Source organism: Chiloscyllium plagiosum, unplaced genomic scaffold, assembly GCF_037043375.1.
Source record: "Chiloscyllium plagiosum isolate Xiang-an unplaced genomic scaffold, Cpla_swu_hap1 HiC_scaffold_19, whole genome shotgun sequence".
Lineage (NCBI taxonomy): Eukaryota > Metazoa > Chordata > Chondrichthyes > Orectolobiformes > Hemiscylliidae > Chiloscyllium > Chiloscyllium plagiosum.
Window position 1 is genome coordinate 21,306,896 of NW_028270157.1, and position 18,608 is coordinate 21,325,503.

Here is an 18,608-nt window from a genome sequence, read left to right on the forward strand (position 1 = left end):
GAAGGTATTACTTATGAGGAAAGATTGGACAAACCTGGTTTGTTTTCACTTGAACATCCAAGGGTGAGGAGTGACCTGATAACATTGAGAGGTCTGGATAGAATGGATAGCTTGATTCTTTTTTTTTCCCAGGGAAGAAATATAATTAGTAGGGAATATAAATTTAAGGAGATAAGTTTAAAGAGATGTGAGAGGTAAGTTGTTTTTTGGGTAGGGTGGTAAGTGTCTGAAATGCACTGCCAGAGGAGAGGGTGAAGGTGGATACAGTACCAACATTTAAGAGGCATCTTGACAGTTTTATGAATAGGCAGAGGGTAGATGTCTACAGACCATGTAGAGGCAAGGGGTTTTTTAATTTAGTAAGGCATCATGCATTGCTGCAGTCTTAGTGGATGAAGGGCCTGTTCCTGTGTTGTACTGCTTTTTGTTCTAGTTTTAGGGAACAACAGAAGGATGCAGGGATTTTTTCAAACAAAAAAGGAATTTAGAACCTAAGTGACATCAAGAAAATAAGCTTCCATTGTTGTAAGTCTAGACAATACTGAAGACAATTGCTGAATATTAAATGGGAGACACACTGCAGTAGTAGGAATACCTAAGGAAACTTCAGATATCCAGAAAGGAAATGTGTATTAAAACTGTACTGTTAGTACAGGTGGAGCATGTTCCCTCAAGCTGTTAGAAAGGGAGCAATGATTTGAGAAGATCAAGAAAATTATTTCTTGATTATTGCTAAAGAAAATTAGACCACTGGAAGATCTGTATATTTTCTTTAAAAAGGCAAGATATTTTCTTCTTCTAATCAAGGAGATAAATCAACAAAGATATTGAGACACGCTTAGAGGAAGCTGATTGCTGATGGTAGGTAATGAGATTTCCAGTGGGGCTTATGAAGGAAACTATTGGTCGTATACACTCCGGTTACAAACTGGTCCCATTTATGTGGAGTTAGATTAAAGAGTGTCTTAGAAAGTGGATACGTTGTAGTGTGTCAAATCCCTATGGAAGGAATTGCTATTATCTTGGGCAATAATCTGACTCAGGCCTCACCAATGGTGTTTTGGAACAACCAGTGGAAGTAAAAGAAACAGATGTTGCAAGCGGAACGTCCTTGATTGTTTCTTGACAATGTTGAGACTAGATATTGCATGCACAGAATTGGATAGAAAAGTGAGCTTGTAATTATGTAAACTTACCATCCAGTCAGAGTAGGTGCATGTGCTAAACCTTTCTCAAATTTTGTTGTACATTTGTTGGTAAATTAAAACTTCAATTAATAGTCTAAATGGCAATGTTAAATATCATTTTTTTAAAAAAGTTTTGGATTGTTCAAAATTAGAAACTTGCAGTTTGATTTTAGCTTTACTTACAACCTCTTGTCTAACTTTTAAAAAGGTTGATGCGCTTCTGTTTGGTGAATTTAAAGCCTGGAAAGAAGACCCTACAATTGATAGAACTTGCTGTTTTTTAGACAGAATCTATAAAGAAGATATATATCCTTGCTTGACATTTTCAAAAAGTGAGGTAAGAAAGAGCAACAATCTAGTGAAATTGCCAACATAGAAACTAATGAGATTAGTTTACTGAGTAAATTGTGCTTGAATTTATTTAATTTTAAAATATTTTTGTATTGAAACAGCAAATGATTTTGATTCCTCTGCAAATTTATTTCAAGCTGATAACTTTGCTAGATTGGCAATTCGATATCTTGTGTTCACATCTTACTATGGCAAAATGTTTTTGCTGTTCAGACATCTATTATTCACTAATATCTTCAAAAATTAGTCTTGAGGCAATTTTAGTCAATCCTGCAAAATTGTTCTCCTCAATATCAGTGGCTGGTGGGTAAAGCTGCGAGTACTGTTCCTCATAAAATCAGGAGCAGGCCATTCAGCCTAATAAACCTGTTCTCCAAGTTCATTTAGGTTTCAACTGATTTAACCACCTTGTAAAGTGATTCTCATGCCTAACAAAAATCACTGGACAGTACAAGTTTTTCAGTTGATTAGTACTGACTGTCTCCCAAAAGACAGTTCCAGGGTTTTGACTATGCAGTCATAGAGCTGTACAGCATGGAAACAGACCCTTCGGTCCAACTCGTCAATACTATCCAGATATTCTAAATTAATCTAGTCCCATTTGCTGCCAGCATTTGGCCCACATTCCTCTAAACCCCTCCTATTCATATACCTATCCAGATACTACTTAAACGTTGTAATTGTATCAGCCTGCAGCACTTCCTCTGGCAGTTCATTCCATACATGCACCACTCTTTGCGTGAAAAAGTTGCCCCTTAAGTCCCTTTTAAATCTTTCCCCTCTCAGCTTAAACCGATGTCCCCCTTGTTTTGGAGTCCATTACCTTGGTGTGGGGAGGGAGAGAAAGACCTTGGCTATTCAACCTATCTATGCCCTCATGATTTTATAAATTTCTATAAGGTCATCCCTCAACCTCCGACCCTGTAGGAAAACAGCCCCAGCCTATTCAGCGCCTCTTTTAGAGCTCAAACCCACCAACCTTGTAAATCTTTTCTGAATCCTTCAGGTTTTGCAATATCCTTCCTGTAGCGGGGAGACCAGGACTGAATGCAGTATTCCAAAAGTGGCCTAACCAATGTCCTGTATAGCCGCAACATGACTTCCTAACTCCTATAGTCAGTGCACTGACCAATAAAGACAAGCACACCAAATGCCGCCTTCACTATCCTGTCGACCTGGGACTCTACTTTCAAGGAACTATGAACCTGAAATCCAAGGTCTTTGTTCAGCAACACTCCCTAGGATATTACCATTATGTGTATAAGCAGCCAAACATTTAATTGGAGAAAGTGTTCATTTTTATCAGTTTGTTTGGATCATGATGCATATTCGATATTTTAAATTCAAGGTGAAAGTAATATTAATATATTGTAATTCCACTTAAGATTTTTAGAATATTATATTAAAAGAATTATTTCCTCTGATTTAGCTAGCTTCAATGATTCTTGAAGCTGTGGAAGGTAACACACTTAGTATTGAACCAGTTGGATTTCAGCCTCTACCTGTTGTGAAAGTGTCTGCGCTGGAGTGTGGGGGACCCAAGTAAGTTAAAGTTAGACTTGTGTTGTTATTGCTTGAGTGTCCCTCCTACAATTATTTTGAGTAAATTGGGATAAAATATGTATACTTCTTTTCAAATTTGAATAATTCTTAAAAATCTAAGGCATGGCATGTATTTTCAGTTGCTTTTAAGCAATAGATATCAGGAATCTTAAGACAATGATTTGTTGAGTAAGAGTGTCGCTAGAGGGGATTATCTCCATCCTTGAATTCTTTGAAATCATCGAGTTTATCTTTGGTATTCAGACCTTTGTAACACTGGTTTGCTGTACATATTGTACCAGGATATTTGTTCAACTTCGCAAGGTATTGATGGGATCTTGACCTATGAAGTCTAATCATTTCTCTGCATATAGTAGGGTTTAGATGCTCCAGATTTTTCTGTGCATTATCATTTTCAAATTGTTCACAACCCCTCTCATTTTAAAATGTAATCTCAATATCAGTATGTTGTAATATTAAAGATTTTTTAATATGTGCAGACTACATTTGGCAACTTTATCCATTATAAAGTACATTTTCACATTTTTAATGAAATTACGTAAATGTAATTGTTCTGATATAATAATGGTCCTGCCAGCGGTGTAACTGTGGAAGTTCGGCTTTGTTTGAATTTTCCTCTGTACTGATATGCTGCAATTAACTTCCCTTTTTTGCTTCCCAGGTTACTTCAATGTGTATTAATTAACTTGTATCTTATTTGAAAATGGAAACTGACTTATTCTGGGTCCAATTAACCTCCACTCCCTGACTTCACTGTTCAATGATTACACCTGGTGTTGATTTCCCATATGCAATGCCACAGGCAGTCAGTTAGAAACCTTGTGTTTGCATGAGATTTCTGTCTACATAATTTCCTGTTTTTCATTAACCATTTTTCCATTGCCACTACTTATAATGTAAGCTGCGATGTAAATAATTCTAATTGTACAATTTGGCCATTGAGTTGTGTGTATTAGCCTGTACATCTTTCAAAATGCTTTTGAAAATTCTTACCTGTTTTGATATTGGAAATGCTGTAATTGTTTACCCCCAAGAGACATTGATTGCTAACCTTAGTGAGACATTGTACAAACATATAGACAGAGACTTGCTTTATTTCAATTACTTTTTAAAAAAGTATAGCGTTTTAAAGCAAAATTATTTGAAGCTAGATATGTTCAGTTTTGTTTATTAACCAGAATAAACATTATTAAATTCAATTTTTTTATTACTAGAAATTAACAACTAATCTTTAACAATTAATACAAGCCTGCCTTGCTTGTGTGGTAACAGTGGGAAATCTTAGAATTGAGGCACATTATGTAGCTGAGTGTGATGGATTCTGGGAGTTTGTCAAGTTTTAGTTTTTTTGCAGCTCAAAGCCAAAAGACCTTGCTTAAATACTATCTCGCTCGCACGCTCTTGTGCTCGTAAGGAAGAGAACATAGTGCTTGTAAAAACCCTGAAGGGCATTATATATGGTTATGAACAACAACATAACACTCATATTTGATCAAGTAAAATAAGCTAAATCACTTGGCTGCAGTTGAATATGAGCATTGGGTAAGAGTAAAGATAATAGAGGCTCTTCTTTTCAAGCTTGCATGAGAGAGGGATCCAGAAAACAAGACAGACATGAGAGAGAAGCTTAAAGACTAAAACTGTAAGAAGAGGGGTCATTGTGCATTTATTATCTAGGATTATCTGTTTGAATTGAGAATCACCCCTCGGAACTTAGTCACCCAAATAATTAACGTGTTGACCCTTTCTTTCCACCTATTGTACATCTTCCAGGTTGCTACCTGTACATCAATTGTGTTACTTTTTTAAAAAACTGATTTTTTTTTTCTTTAATCTACTTAGATGTTGTTATACACCTCTGGAATTGAACCTGGACCTCTGGTCCAGGGTTATGGTCACTACCACTGCACCACAAGAGGGCCCTTAAGGTAGAGACAGAGACTACCTTGGTCCAGGTAACTCTATCTTGGCCTTGTGTGCAAAACTGAGGATGGCCCTTATGGGAATCTAACCCGCAACCTTGGCATTATTAGCACCATGCTGTGACCGACTGTGCTAACTGTCCTAGTTTTTAGTGACCACCATCTTGCGTAAAATGTTTCCTTTCCACAAATTTATAATGTCCATCAGGGTAGTTGCTGCTCAAAATATAGTTTTCTTAGCACTGGGGAGTCCAAATGCAGGAAAATGGATTGCTATGTTTTGTTCAGTTGTTATTTAATCACTTTTTTTTTTTGAAATTCTTCACCTTGCTTCCTTGCTGACCTCTCTATCTTCAAGTCTCCAGTATGCTTTGTGTTTGAGGATCGGTGCTTCACTCCTTGATGAGAAGCTTTCCAATGTGTTCAATAATCTCAGACCACAATCTCTGTCTCTCTTTCTTTTTTCATGGATGTTCTCGATTTTAATGTTTTTTTTATTGCATTGAAATTGTGGATCATAATCCTTCACACCACCTCAAAATATAATTCTTTACTTGACTCATTTCTCTACCTTTTTGGCTTTGCAGCATCTATGCTTTCACCATTTAGTCTCATCCTATCACAGACTTTGCCTTCCTTTTTCTCACCCTCCCTCCCTTTCACTTAATTAAAATCTCATTAATCATGAATTGATAAAAGCTTGTAAAAAGGATAGTATGATTGTCACGAGTGAGCATATGGACTGGACGAATCAGTTAGGCAAGATAACTTGGAAGACAAATTTAGAGTGTGTTAGGGATTGTTTCTTAGAGCAGCAGATTACACAACCTGCCCAGGAACAAGTTGTTTTAAATCTAATATGTAATGAAATAAAATTAATTGGAAATCTCATATTTAAAAATCCTTTAGGGGGTACCAATCACATGATTAAATCTGAAATTCAGTTTGAATCAACTTGGATCCCAAACCAAAGTCCTTAAGTAAAGGAAAAGAGAGATAAGAAAGAGCTGTCTAAAACAGAGTGAGAAAGTAGACTGAGAAGAAAGTCATCTGTAAATGAGTGGTGGCAGACATTTAACATATTTATAATGCTCAGCCAATATTTATTCCAGTCAAAAAGTAGCAGTTCACAAGGCAGTCAAGGAGCGTATACAATCAAACTACAGTGTACAAAATGGCAGAAAATTAGTAGTCAGCTAGAGCACTGGGGTTTCTTTAGGAACCACCTGCAGGTGACTGAAAAGCTAATGAGGGATGTTAATTGGGAAGAAATATCAAAACAATTGGTAAAAACTTCTCATGTATATTTAAGAATAGCTAAAGTGTGGGGAAGGTGTGACTGAGGAATTGATAACAGGAAACACAAAAGTTGCAGATAATCTAACTTTGCGTTGGTCTTCATGGTGAAGGATGCAGTAAATATCCCAAAAATGTAAGGTAAGCAAAGTACTAATGGAAGGAAATGTTGTGTACAGTCTCTATAACATGGGACAAAATAAGCTAATGAGACTAAAGGCAGACAAGTTGAATAGATCCTATAGCCTGTATCCAAGAATTTAAAGGAAGTGACTGCAGTGATATTGGAGGTATTGTTAAAAATTTTACACAACACCGGAGTCCAGGAAGGTTCCAGAAGATTGAAAGACCATTCTTCTAAATAACACCCCTATTGAAGGAAAGCAGAAAAGTATAGCGTTTTACCAGCAACAGATTTTAGATCAACTGGTCTAGAATCTGTTAATGAGGAAGAAATAACTGGATATTTAGAAAAGCTTAACACAAAGTCAGCATGGTTTTCTGAAAGGGAAATAATATTGACAAATTTGCTAGAATACTTTGAGGATATAACAAGCCGAGTTCATAAAAGGGAACCAGTGGCTATCATGTATTTGGATTTTAACAAGGCACTTGATAAGGTGACATGCAAATGATGGTTGCACAATATGGTAGGAGCTAACAGAATTTGATATAATGTATTAGCATAGATTGAGAAATAGTTGATACACAGAAGACTGAGGCAGGACTAATAGGTCCTTTTCAGGTTGAAAAGACATGTTTAGTGGCATGCCATAGGGATCAGTCCTAGTTCCTTTTTAATCAACTGTGTGTATGGCTTGGAGGGAGGAGCAAATTTTGTAATAACTAGGTTTGCTGATGATACTAAAATAGGTGGTTGGGCATGTTCTCATGAGAGTGTAAAAGAATTTGCGAGGGATATAGATGGGTTGAGTGAGTGAGCAGAAACTTGGCAGATGGAGTTTATTGCAGAAGATGAGAGGTCAAGTGGAGTGCCACAAGGATTGGTACTGGGTCCACTATTTGTCATTTACATACATGATTTGGATGTGAGCATAAGAGGTATAGTTAGTAAGCTTGCAGATGACACTAAAATTGGAGATGTAGTGGACAGCGAAGAAGGTTATCTCAGATTACAACAGGATCTTGACCAGATGGGCCAGTGAGCCGAGAAGTGGCAGATGGAGTTTAATTCAGATAAATGCGAGGTGCTGCATTTTGGGAAAGCAAACCTTAGCAGGACTTATGCACTTAATGGTAAGGTCCTAGGGAGTGTTGTTGAACAAAGAGACGTTGGAGTGCAGGTTCATAGCTCCTTGAAAGTGGAGTTGCAGGTAGGTAGGATAGTGAAGAAAGCATTTGGTATGCTTTCTTTTATTGGTCAGAGTATTGAGTACAGGAGTTGGGAGGTCATGTTGTACAGTGCATTGGTTAGGCCACGATTGGAATATTGCGTGCAATTCTGGTCTCCTTCCTATCGGAAAGATGTTGTGAAACTTGAAAGGGTTCACAAAATATTTACAAGGATGTTGCCAGGGTTGGAGGAATTGAGCTATAGAGAGAGGCTGGGGCTGTTTTCCCTGAAGCATCAGAGGCTGAGGGGTGACCTTAGAGATTTACAAAATCATGAGGGGCATGGATTGGATAAATAGACAAAGTCTTTTCCCTGGGATGGGGTAGTCCAGAACTAGAGGGCATAGGTTTGGGGTGAGAGGGGAAAGATATAAAAGAGACCTAAGGGGCAACTTTTTCACGCAGAGGGTGGTACTTGTATGGAATGAGCTGCCAGAGGATGTGGTGGAGGCTGGTATAATTGCAACATTTAAAAGGCATTTGGATGGGTATATGAATAGGAAGCATTTGGAGGGATGTGGTCTGGGTGCTGGCAGGTGGGACTGGATTGGGTTGGGATACCTGGTTGGCATGGATGGGTTGGACCGAAGGGTCTGTTTCCATGCTGTACATCTCTGACTGTGTCATTTGGTGGAAGAATCAACAAATATGCTATTTTTAATGTAGAAATTGGAAAAACTCCAGAAACTCAAAAGATCTCCGGTCTTGTGCATGTAACATAAAGTTACCATGCAGGCGCAGCAAGTATTTAAGGCGAGTAAAATGTTGGCCTTTATTGCTAAAATGTTGAAGTTCAGAAGTAGAGACATCTTTGTTATTGACGTGCAAGGAGCTGGTGAGACTGTACCTGGACTGGATTGTACAATATCAGTCCCTGTATTTAAGAAAGGGTACCATATTCTGAGGGGGCTTGACAGAATAGATGTTGGAAAGATATTTCCACTGGTTTGGGAATCTTGAACCCAGGGCCGTTGTTATAAAATAAATTTTCTTTTAAAAGTCCAATGAAAAGGAATTTCTTCTCTGAGGATAGTGAATGTCTAGAATTCTCTACCCCAGAGGATTGTGGAGGCTAGGTCACTGAAACTATTCAAAAATGATTGTAGGTAGGTTTTTGAAATATCAAGGAGTTGAGAGTTAAGAGAAGTTGAGGCTTCTGTCTCCAATCAGCCATTATCTTTTAGATGGGCGAGACAGCCTTCAGGAACTGAATGGCTTTGCCCTGCTTTTTAAAAATGTTTTTATTTCTAAAGTTTCTCAGTTCTGACAAAGTTATCAATCCGAACCGTTAACTCTTTGTTTATGAAGATGCTCCTGTTGATCTGAGTATTTCCAGAATTTTCTTTTCAAATTAAATTTTCTGTTTAATTTCAGGCTCCCACATCGGCAGTATTTTGCCTTTGTGTTAGATTTCGTAAGGATAATGAGTTAGGAGCAGAAGTAAACCTGGGCCTGCTCTGCCATTCAATAAGTTCATATCTAATCTGATTGTTGTCTCAGCTCTATCTCCTGTCTGTACCACCCCTTTCCCTCTCCTGCCCTGCCCCAAAATTCTGATTCATTTGTCTATCAAGAATCTACATAACTTAAAATTGAATAAATTAAATGAATCGGGCTCCATTGCTTTCTGAGAAAAGGAATGCCACAAATGAGCAGCACTTTGAGAGAATAATACCTAACATGATCACTGTATGATGTTAAGTTGAGTGACTCAGAGAATACAAAGAACAATGGGAAAATCTCAACTATGCATATGCCAAAAGTCACATCAAGAAAATTTACTCATTTTGGTATGCAGTGTACAGTATATAAAAATTTTAGATCTGGTAGATTTGTGTCCAGGTTATATTAGAATGTTATGTGCAGAAATTGATTTTGTATTTTTAAGTTGGCAGATGTCTTGATCAGATTGGCTAATTAACACACAACTTTAAATTGTCTATTTCAATAACTACTTTAACAGTCACTGTTTTCAAAACTTATGAGCATATTTCTATTTTCATGATGCCTACTTAAACAGCATAATATTTAAATTTAGATATCCGCTGCCTGAACTATTTTGTGTTCTCTATGACAAGCTTTGTAGCACCTTAACAAGGCTTGTTTGGCAGCATCTCCAAAACCTGTGATATCCTCTACTTAAAAGAACAAAAAGAATAGAGAAATGAGAACAGTGTACCCACCAAGTCTTGTACCAATCTTGCGTGGTCATACATTGCTCTTTGTTCATTGTTACTGGGTTAACTTGCGGTATTCACTAGTCAACAACATTGTGGGTGTGTCAGCAATACCCATATCACAAGGATGATTTTTAAAATTTAAAATTGATTTCAACCTCCTATACCAGCACTGCAGAAGCATTTATATTTGTCACTCATCATTTCTAATTTTGTTTTAAACTTTATTTTTTGTGTTTGACTGCACACTTTGCTACATTATATAATTTTCTGTTTAACTACATATGCACTCTTTGTGACAAATATGCCACAATATGAAGAAATTTTTGAAGTCAAACTGAAATAGCAAGTTTTGATTCATGAAACTGTTTGAACTTGAGTCAACCTTGTGTGGAATGAAGCAAGCTGTGAAAAATAGCCATTGTTGAAGAGTTGATTTTTGATCTAGTATGAATATTGCTCAATCCATATGATACAGAAATGTTGAATAAATAAAGATTTGAGTAAAACTAGCAATCTCTACTGCAGTTAGTGAGAGCCAGTATACCTAACTGGGATGTTTTAGGTATATTTTTCAAATATATATTAGATTAGATTACTTAGTGTGGAAACAGGCCCTTCGGCCCAACAAGTCCATACCGACCTTCCGGAGAGCAACCCACCCAGACCCATTCCCCTACATTTACCCCTTCACCTAACACTACGGGCAACTTAGCAGGCCAATTCACCTAACCTGCACGTTAATGGGTATTCAGAGAAAATCTATGTTCTACAATCTTAAAATCAAGAAGTCAGTAAGTTTGAAACAAGAATTTTGCAGAATATTGACCTGTACAGATTCTTCAACCTATGTTCAACAAATGTGTAAATTGAAGTTGACAACTCATGATAAAAGCACAATAGTGATAATTAGTCACAATTAAATAAGATGTTGCATCTTAGTTGTAATCCTTCTGTCATTGGAGGGAGTGGACGTTTGTGGATGTGGTGCCACTCGAGCAGGCTGGTTTGTCCTGGATGGTGTCAAGGTTCTGGAGTGTTGTTGGAGCTGCACCCATCCAGAAAAGTGGTTGGGATTCCATCATGCTCCTGACCTGTGACTTGCAGACAGTGAATAGGCTTTGGGGAATCAGGAGGCAAGTTACTTGCTGCAGTATTCCTAGTCTCTGACCTGCTGTTGTAGCTGATGTGTTTATGTGGTGAGTCCGGTGGAGTTTCTGGTCAGTGGTAACCCCTAGAATGTTGTTAATTGGGGGATTTAGTGATACACCATTGAATGTTGCCATTGTCGCTTTTTGGAGATGCTCATTGCCTGGCCTCTGTGTGGCGCGACTGTTACTGTCCAGGTCTTTTTGTATTTGAACATGGATGCTTCAGTATCTGAGGAGTCCGGAATGGTGCTGAACATGTGCAATCATTGGCAGACATCACTATTTCTGACCTTTTTTGAGTGAAGATCGTTGAAGCAGCAGAAGATGGTTGTGCGTTGTCCACTACCCTGAGGAACCCCTGCAGAGATGACCTGGTGCTGAGATGACTGACCTCCAAAAACCACAACCATCTTTCTGTGTGCTCGGTATAACTCTAACCAGTGAAGAGTTTGCCCTCATACCCATTCTTATCCAGCTCTCCCAATTTTGGCACTAGCTCCCACATGTCAGTAAGGAGGACAAAACTGTTTCTACTTTTCTCTTTGCCGGTGCCTAAGTTGATGCTAGGTGGTCTGGTTTTGTTTCTTTGAGACTTTGTAGTGGTTGATACAACTGAGTGCCTTGCTAGGCCATTTAAGAGTGCAGGTGAAAGTGAGGACTGCAGATGCTGGAGATTTAGAGTTGAGTGTGTGGTGCTGGAAAAGCACAGTAGGTCAGGCAGCATCCGAGCAGCAGGAAAATCAACGTTTCAGGCAAAAACATCGATGTTCCTGCTCCTCGGATGCTGCTTGACCTGCTGTGCTTTTCTAGCATCTCACACTCGACACTTGAGTGCAGTTGAGAGTCAACCACATTGCTGTGAGTCTAGAGTCACATGTAGGACAGATCAGGTGAAGAAGTTAAATTTCCTTCCTTGAAGGACATTATTGAACTGACAAGGTTTTCTGACAATTGATAATGGTTTCCCGATCGTCAGATTCTTAATTTCAAATTTTTATTGCATTCAAATTCCACCATCTGGCATGGCGGGAATGTTCCCCAGAAGGTTAGTCGAGTTTCTTGATTTAATGATCTTGTGATAACACCACTAGGCCATCACCTTCTCTAAAATTGCATATGATGAAGTTATTTCCAGGGATTTTGTTAAAAATGATTTTGGTAATTCCTTTGTTGCAAAACATCAAGTAGTCGTCTTTTGACTGAATCAGAAGTCACACGACACCAGGTTATAGTCCAACAGGTTTACTTGAAATCACAAGCTTTCGGACCGCTGTTTCTTCGTCAGGTGAAATCACCTAACAAAGGAGCAGTGCTCCAAAAGCTTGTGATTTCAAATAGACCTGTTCATCAATACTTTGGTGTTGTGACTTCTGACCTTGTTCATCCCAGTCAACACTGGTACCTCCAGATCATCTTTTGACTGAGAATAGAAGGAAGTTAATTTATTCAGTCAGGGTGTTGAAGTATGTTTCATTGAGCACAGAATTGGGCTCAATATCTCTCATTACAGGTCAAATATGGAAGCAGTTATAAGCAGGCAGTATGTACTGAGATGCTATCGGGGTCACTTGAGTTTGCCAAGGAAATAACTTCAGTCATATAGATTACTGCTGATCTGAAATTTATCCCCAATTTCAACATAGGAAATAGGAACATTAATAGACCAATAGACCTTTTGAGCTTGCTCCAGTATTAATAGAATCTTTATTGATCCTCAGACTGAAGTTCACTTTTTGACCCACTCCCGTTTTCCCTCTCTTTCCCCGAGAAATGAAAAATCTTCTATCTCATTATACAATACTATAAAAAGGAGTATCCACAATTCTTTAGGATAAAGAATTCCAAAGATTTATGATCCTGTGAAGAAATTTCTCCTGTCTCAGCCTTAAATGCCCCTTATCCTGAGCCTCTGTTCCCATGCTTCAGGTTCCCTAGTCAATCTGGTTTGTTTAGCATGTGCTGTCCAATTTCAGAACCTGTCTAATGTTAGATATCTATTATGTGTTTTGTAAGCATGGACTGGTTGAGTATGATCAGTGACCCTGCCCGATATGAACTGTGAAAGAGATGTGCTGTTTGATACATTCACCAGTTATTTGGCTGATTTTGATTCTGCTAAGAATAGCACTAAAACAAATTTAAATTATTTGGGTCTTGAAGTGTAGGCCATTTGTGTGCTAGAAACTGCATATAATCGCAAACACAAGACATTGTCTTTTGCATCACAAAACGAACATCCACATTAGTAACGAAACAAAAGCTTGAGGGATAGTAATTCCCTGGTGTGTTCCACATGGGGATAATTCAATCATCTGACTTGCTAGGTATGAATTGAAATAAAAGCTTGTCTGCCATGTGTTTCCTGGTGCATTCTCTGCGGCAGTGCCACTTATCCACCCGTCTTCCAATCAGCACCTGCTTGTTTTATGTCATATAGACCATTTTTCCTTTAAAATGTAATATTCTTGCAATTATGCCCTGATAGATGCAAGATGAAAAGCTTTGACAGCCTGTTACACCTTCCAGTAATAATCGAGCTCTGTATATGAAGCAACAATAAATTTTCCTATTTTGTGATTAGAGCAGTTTCAAAACTAAAATACTCAAGATTTCTTTTGCATGAAAAACAAACTCATCTTTATCCTTTGCTTTGCTGAAGCTGCTTTTTTTCTTTTTCTTTCCTATCGTTTTGCATCCTGATGCCTTTCCCCCCACCTCTCTGTATAGTGGATGGAGAGCTGAAATTGCAACGTAAGTTATTTTTTGCACTTTGTGTAACCAGTGAGCAATTAACATTGTATCTTTCTTGATCAATTGATTCTCTAGAATACCAAAATTAGTTTTACTATCATCCCTCTAAGGTTTATTTTAAACAAAAAACACAATTACAAAAACATTGACAGACATTTATTATCATGTAATATGCAAAGTTTGAATTTTAAAAAAACTGCTGAACATCTGGATTGAGAGGCTGAAGGTTGTAAATTTGTGGCCCAAGAATGGTACTTCAGTATTGTTAAGAGCCTTGTTTTATTAGGGTAATGCAACAATTTTAATAATGTGATAAATGTAAATAGTGTACAATACATTTAATAGTGTTGTAGAATATTGTGGTAGTTTGAGCTCAACTAATGCCAGGTGGATATAGAAACAGTTCCCCTCAATTGGGTAGCAGTTGACCATGACTTGCACTTCTGACTGATATCCAATTCCTCCATGTGGCAAGTACATATAAGTAGACATTATTCTGGTGCCAACAGTTGCAAAGTAACTTGTTAGGTCGATGGGAAGAATGGTATTTTGTAGAGAACACATTCCATTTGGGTGCATTACCTCTTTGAGAAATCCATGCCCTCTTTTGATGCTAAGTTAAAAATCACACAATACCCGGTTATAGTCCAACGGGTTTAATTGGAAGCACACTAACTTTTGGAGTGCTGCTCCTCCATCAGGTGATTGTGGAGGACACAATTGTAAGGCACAGAATTTATAGCAAAAATTTACAGTGTGATGTAACTGAAATTATACATTGAAAAATACCTTGATTGTCTGTTGAGTCTTTCATCTGTTCGAATACCATGGTAGTTTCACTTCTTTCATGTGTAAGTCACAAAACCTTTTTTTAAAAAAGTTGCATTCTCAGGTTAGCTGTAACAATTGGTGTTAGCTAGCTACACATGGTGTTGTGTGACTTTTAACTTTGTACACCCCAGTCCAATACCGGCATCTCCAAATCATGACTGTTTTGATGCCTGTTTGATAGAGTAATTTCTCACTGCTAGATTATAGTGAGTTTTTTTAAAAAAAAATTCTTGAGACGTAACGGCATAAGGCAAGGTATCTCCAACCATCTACTTATCCAACGAGTTTTGCATCAAAAACCAATTTACTGATTATGAATCACTTTGTGATGTCTTAACATGCTGAAAGATATTTCTTTGAGAACATTGCTGCATAATGCCTATGTGATTTGTTAAAAGGCAAAAGGATTCCAGTCATCTATTAATTTTACAGAAGGCAGTATTCTTAAGTAGTTTGTCTCTGGTTCAGTAAATTAATTACTAATTCACAAAAATGTATCTTTAGAAACCAGAGAAATTACGTTTTGAATGCAAATGTCTTTCATACAAAAATGCAGCAAACCTTAAAAATTAAGCTATTAGTGGCTAGAAACTGAGGATCTGATTCGGGCATGTTCTTCAGATTCATTGCATTAAATTGCTGTCACATTTGTAATCTATTGACAAAATTCATCCATATTGAATAGAAGTGCTGATATGTGTAATAGCTTTACACAAAACACATTGACACCATAATAAATAAGTAGTTCAAATACTATAAAAAATGGTGAATTTATTTGTAAAGCAAATTCACTGACCAGAGCAAGAGATTCTTCAAAATACCTGTTGTTTATGTTGTAGTATGTTGCGTGGCGATCATTTTCTGCATTATGACAGTTGGAAGAGCAGAGTCTGATTAGAACAAGTCAACATGGATTTAGTAAAGGGAGGTCATGCCTGACAAACCTGTTGGAATTTTTTGAAGAGGTAACATGTAGGTTAGACCAGGGAAACCCAGTGGATGTGGTCTATCTAGACTTTCAAAAGGCCTTTGATAAGGTGCCACACGGGAGGCTGCTGAGCAAGGTGAGGGCCCATGGTGTTCGAGGTGAGCTGCTGGGATGGATTGAGGATTGGCTGTCTAACAGAAGGCAGAGTGTTGGGATAAAAGGTTCTTTTTCAGAATGGCAGCCGGTGACGAGCGGTGTCCCGCAGGGTTCGGTGCTGGGGCCACAGCTGTTCGCATTATATATTAATGATTTGGATGAGGGAACCGGGACCATTCTAGCAAAGTTTGCCGATGATACGAAGTTAGGTGGACAGGCAGGTAGTACTGAGGAAGTGGGGAGGCTACAGAAGGATCTAGACAGGTTGGGAGAGTGGTCCAGGAAATGGCTGATGGAATTTAACGTGAGCAAGTGCGAGGTCTTGCACTTTGGCAAAAAGAATAAAAGCATAGACTACTTTCTAAATGGTGAGAAAATTAATAAAGCCAAAGCACAAAGGGATATCTGGGAGTGCTAGTCGAGAATTCTCTAAAGGTAAACATGCAGGTTGAGTCCGTGATTAAGAAAGCGAATGCAATGTTGTCTCTTATCTCAAGAGGGTTGGAATATAAAAGCAGAGATGTACTACTAAGACTTTATAAAGCTCTGGTTAGGCCCCATTTGGAGTACTGTGTCCAGTTTTGGTCCCCACACCTCAGGAAGGACATACTGGCACTGGAACGTGTCCAGCGGAGATTCACACGGATGATCCCTGGAATGACAGGTCTAACATATGAGGAATGGCTGAGGATACTGGGATTGTATTCGTTGGAGTTTAGAAGATTAAGGGGAGACTTAATAGAGATGTACAAAATAATACATGGCTTGGAAAAGGTGGATGCTAGGAAATTGTTTCCGTTAAACGAGGAGACTAGGACCCGTGGACACAGCCTTAGAATTAGAGGGGGTCATTTCAGAACAGAAATGCGGAGACATTTCTTCAGCCAGAGAGTGGTGGGCCTGTGGAATTCATTGCCACGGAGTGCAGTGGAAGCCGGGACGCTAAATGTCTTCAAGGCCGAGATTGATAGATTCTTGTTGTCTAGAGGAATTAAGGGCTACGGGGAGAACGCTGGTATGTGGAGCTGAAATGCGCATCAGCCATGATTGAATGGCGGAGTGGACTCGATGGGCCGAATGGCCTTACTTCCACTCCTATGTCTTATGGTCTTAATTTTCAGCATAGCTGTGCCATGGGAAATACAGCACGGGATGTGACAATTTCTTAAAAAAAAAAAATCTGCCACATTTCAGGAACAAGTTGTAGGAAGAATTAGAAAAAAATAAGCATTTTGAAGATGATGAAAAGGTGTCATTAGAATGAGTAAATTATGTAGTTATTGCTCTTGGACAAGCATATTGATAGTTTGAACTTATTTTAAAAGAACCCTGGAAATGACTATTTGGTTCAGTTTTTAAAAAAAAACTGAAGCTGTTAGATTGATGTAGAAATTCAGCTGGTTTGATTGAAAGCTGTCATTACCTAGTCTGGCCTACATCTGATTATAGTGAAATAAGATTAAAGGTAGGTTGGAAAAGCTCAGCAAGTCAGGCAGCATCGGTGGAGAGAATCATAGTTAATGTTTTGGGTCAATAAAATCCCCAGGACCTGATCAGTTGTACCCGAGAACTCTGGGAAGCGAGAGAAGTGATTGCTGGGCCTCTTGCTGAGATATTTGTATCATCGATAGTCACAGGTGAGGTGCTGGAAGATTGGAGGTTGGCCAACATGGTGCCACTGTTTAAGAAGGGTGGTAAGGACAAGCCAGGGAACTATAGACCAGTGAGCCTGACCTCGGTGTTGGGCAAGTTGTTGGAGGGAATCCTGAGGGACAGGATGTACATGTATTTGGAAAAGCAAGGACTGATTAGGGATAGTCAACATGGTTTTGTGCGTGGGGAAATCATGTCTCTCAAACTTGATTTGAGTTTTTTGAAGAAGTATCAAAGAGGATTGATGAGGGCAGAGCGGTAGATGTGATCTATATGGACTTCACAGTAAGGCGTTCAACAAGGTTCCCCATGGGAGACTGGTTAGCAAGGTTAGATCTCGCGGAATAAAGGGAGAACTAGCCATTTGGATACAGAACTGGCTCAAAGGTAGAGGACAGAGGGTTGTGGTGGAGGGTTGTTTTTCAGACTGGAGGCCTGTGATCAGTGGAGTGCCACAAGGATCAGTGCTTGTCCTCTACTTTTTGTCATTTAAATAAATAATTTGGATGTGAGCATAAGAGGTACTGTTAGTAAGTTTGCAGATGACACCAAAATTGGAGGTGTAGTGGACAGAACTAGAGGGCATAGGTTTAGAGTGAGGGGGGAAAGATATAAAAGGAGACCTAAAGGGCAACGTTTTCACACAGGATGGGACGTGTATGTAGTGAACTGCCAGAGGAAGTGGTGGAGCTGGTGCAATTGCAACATTTTAAAAGGCATTTGGATGGGTATATAAATATGGGTTTGGAGAGATATGGGCCGGGTGCTGGCAGGTGGGACTAGATTGGGTTGGGATATCTGGTTGGCATGGGCGGGTTGGACGGAAGGGTCTGTTTCCATGCTGTACATCTCTATGACTCTGACTTGTTGTCAGAACTGAAGAGAAATGGTTGTTTAATTGAAAGTAGTACAAAATTCTCCATATCACTTGGAGTGTTTGGGGCTTTGGATGGTGAAAAAAAAATGAAAGTGCAAAGGCAGGTGCTGTATTTCTTGAATGGGGAGGATGGATATGTAAGCAGTGACTGGGAAATGCAATCAACAATCTCTGCAGAATGAAGAAAAGGAAGGCAGTGGAAATGTCTTCAGTGGTTACTTTGTAGTGGAGCTGGTGGAAACCAGGAAGGCTGATGCATTGAGTATGAAGTCTGGGAGTGGATGGTGAGGATAAAGGGAAATGTTATCATGGTTTGTAAGGGAGGGTGAGGGGTGAGAGGAGATATGGGCGTTTTGCTGCTTTATCTTTGTCATATTCCTTTATCCCTTCATGTTGCATTCAGATTTTTAAA

General features: G+C 38.7%; 1 protein-coding gene across 4 annotated transcripts in view; it reads left to right on the forward strand.

Moving 5' to 3' along the window:
- The window catches only part of rab3ip (RAB3A interacting protein (rabin3)), a 66,440-nt gene that overhangs the window by 40,554 nt on the left and 7,278 nt on the right, over positions 1-18,608 (forward strand). For 3 of the 4 annotated variants that reach the window (XM_043709763.2, XM_043709765.2, XM_043709764.2), the window contains exons 7-9: positions 1,396-1,524; positions 2,968-3,080; positions 13,728-13,751. In XM_043709763.2, the coding sequence (XP_043565698.1) occupies positions 1,396-1,524; positions 2,968-3,080; positions 13,728-13,751 (266 nt within the window). The remainder of the gene's footprint in view (positions 1-1,395; positions 1,525-2,967; positions 3,081-13,727; positions 13,752-18,608) is intronic. The other variant, XM_043709767.2, reaches the window with a different exon arrangement.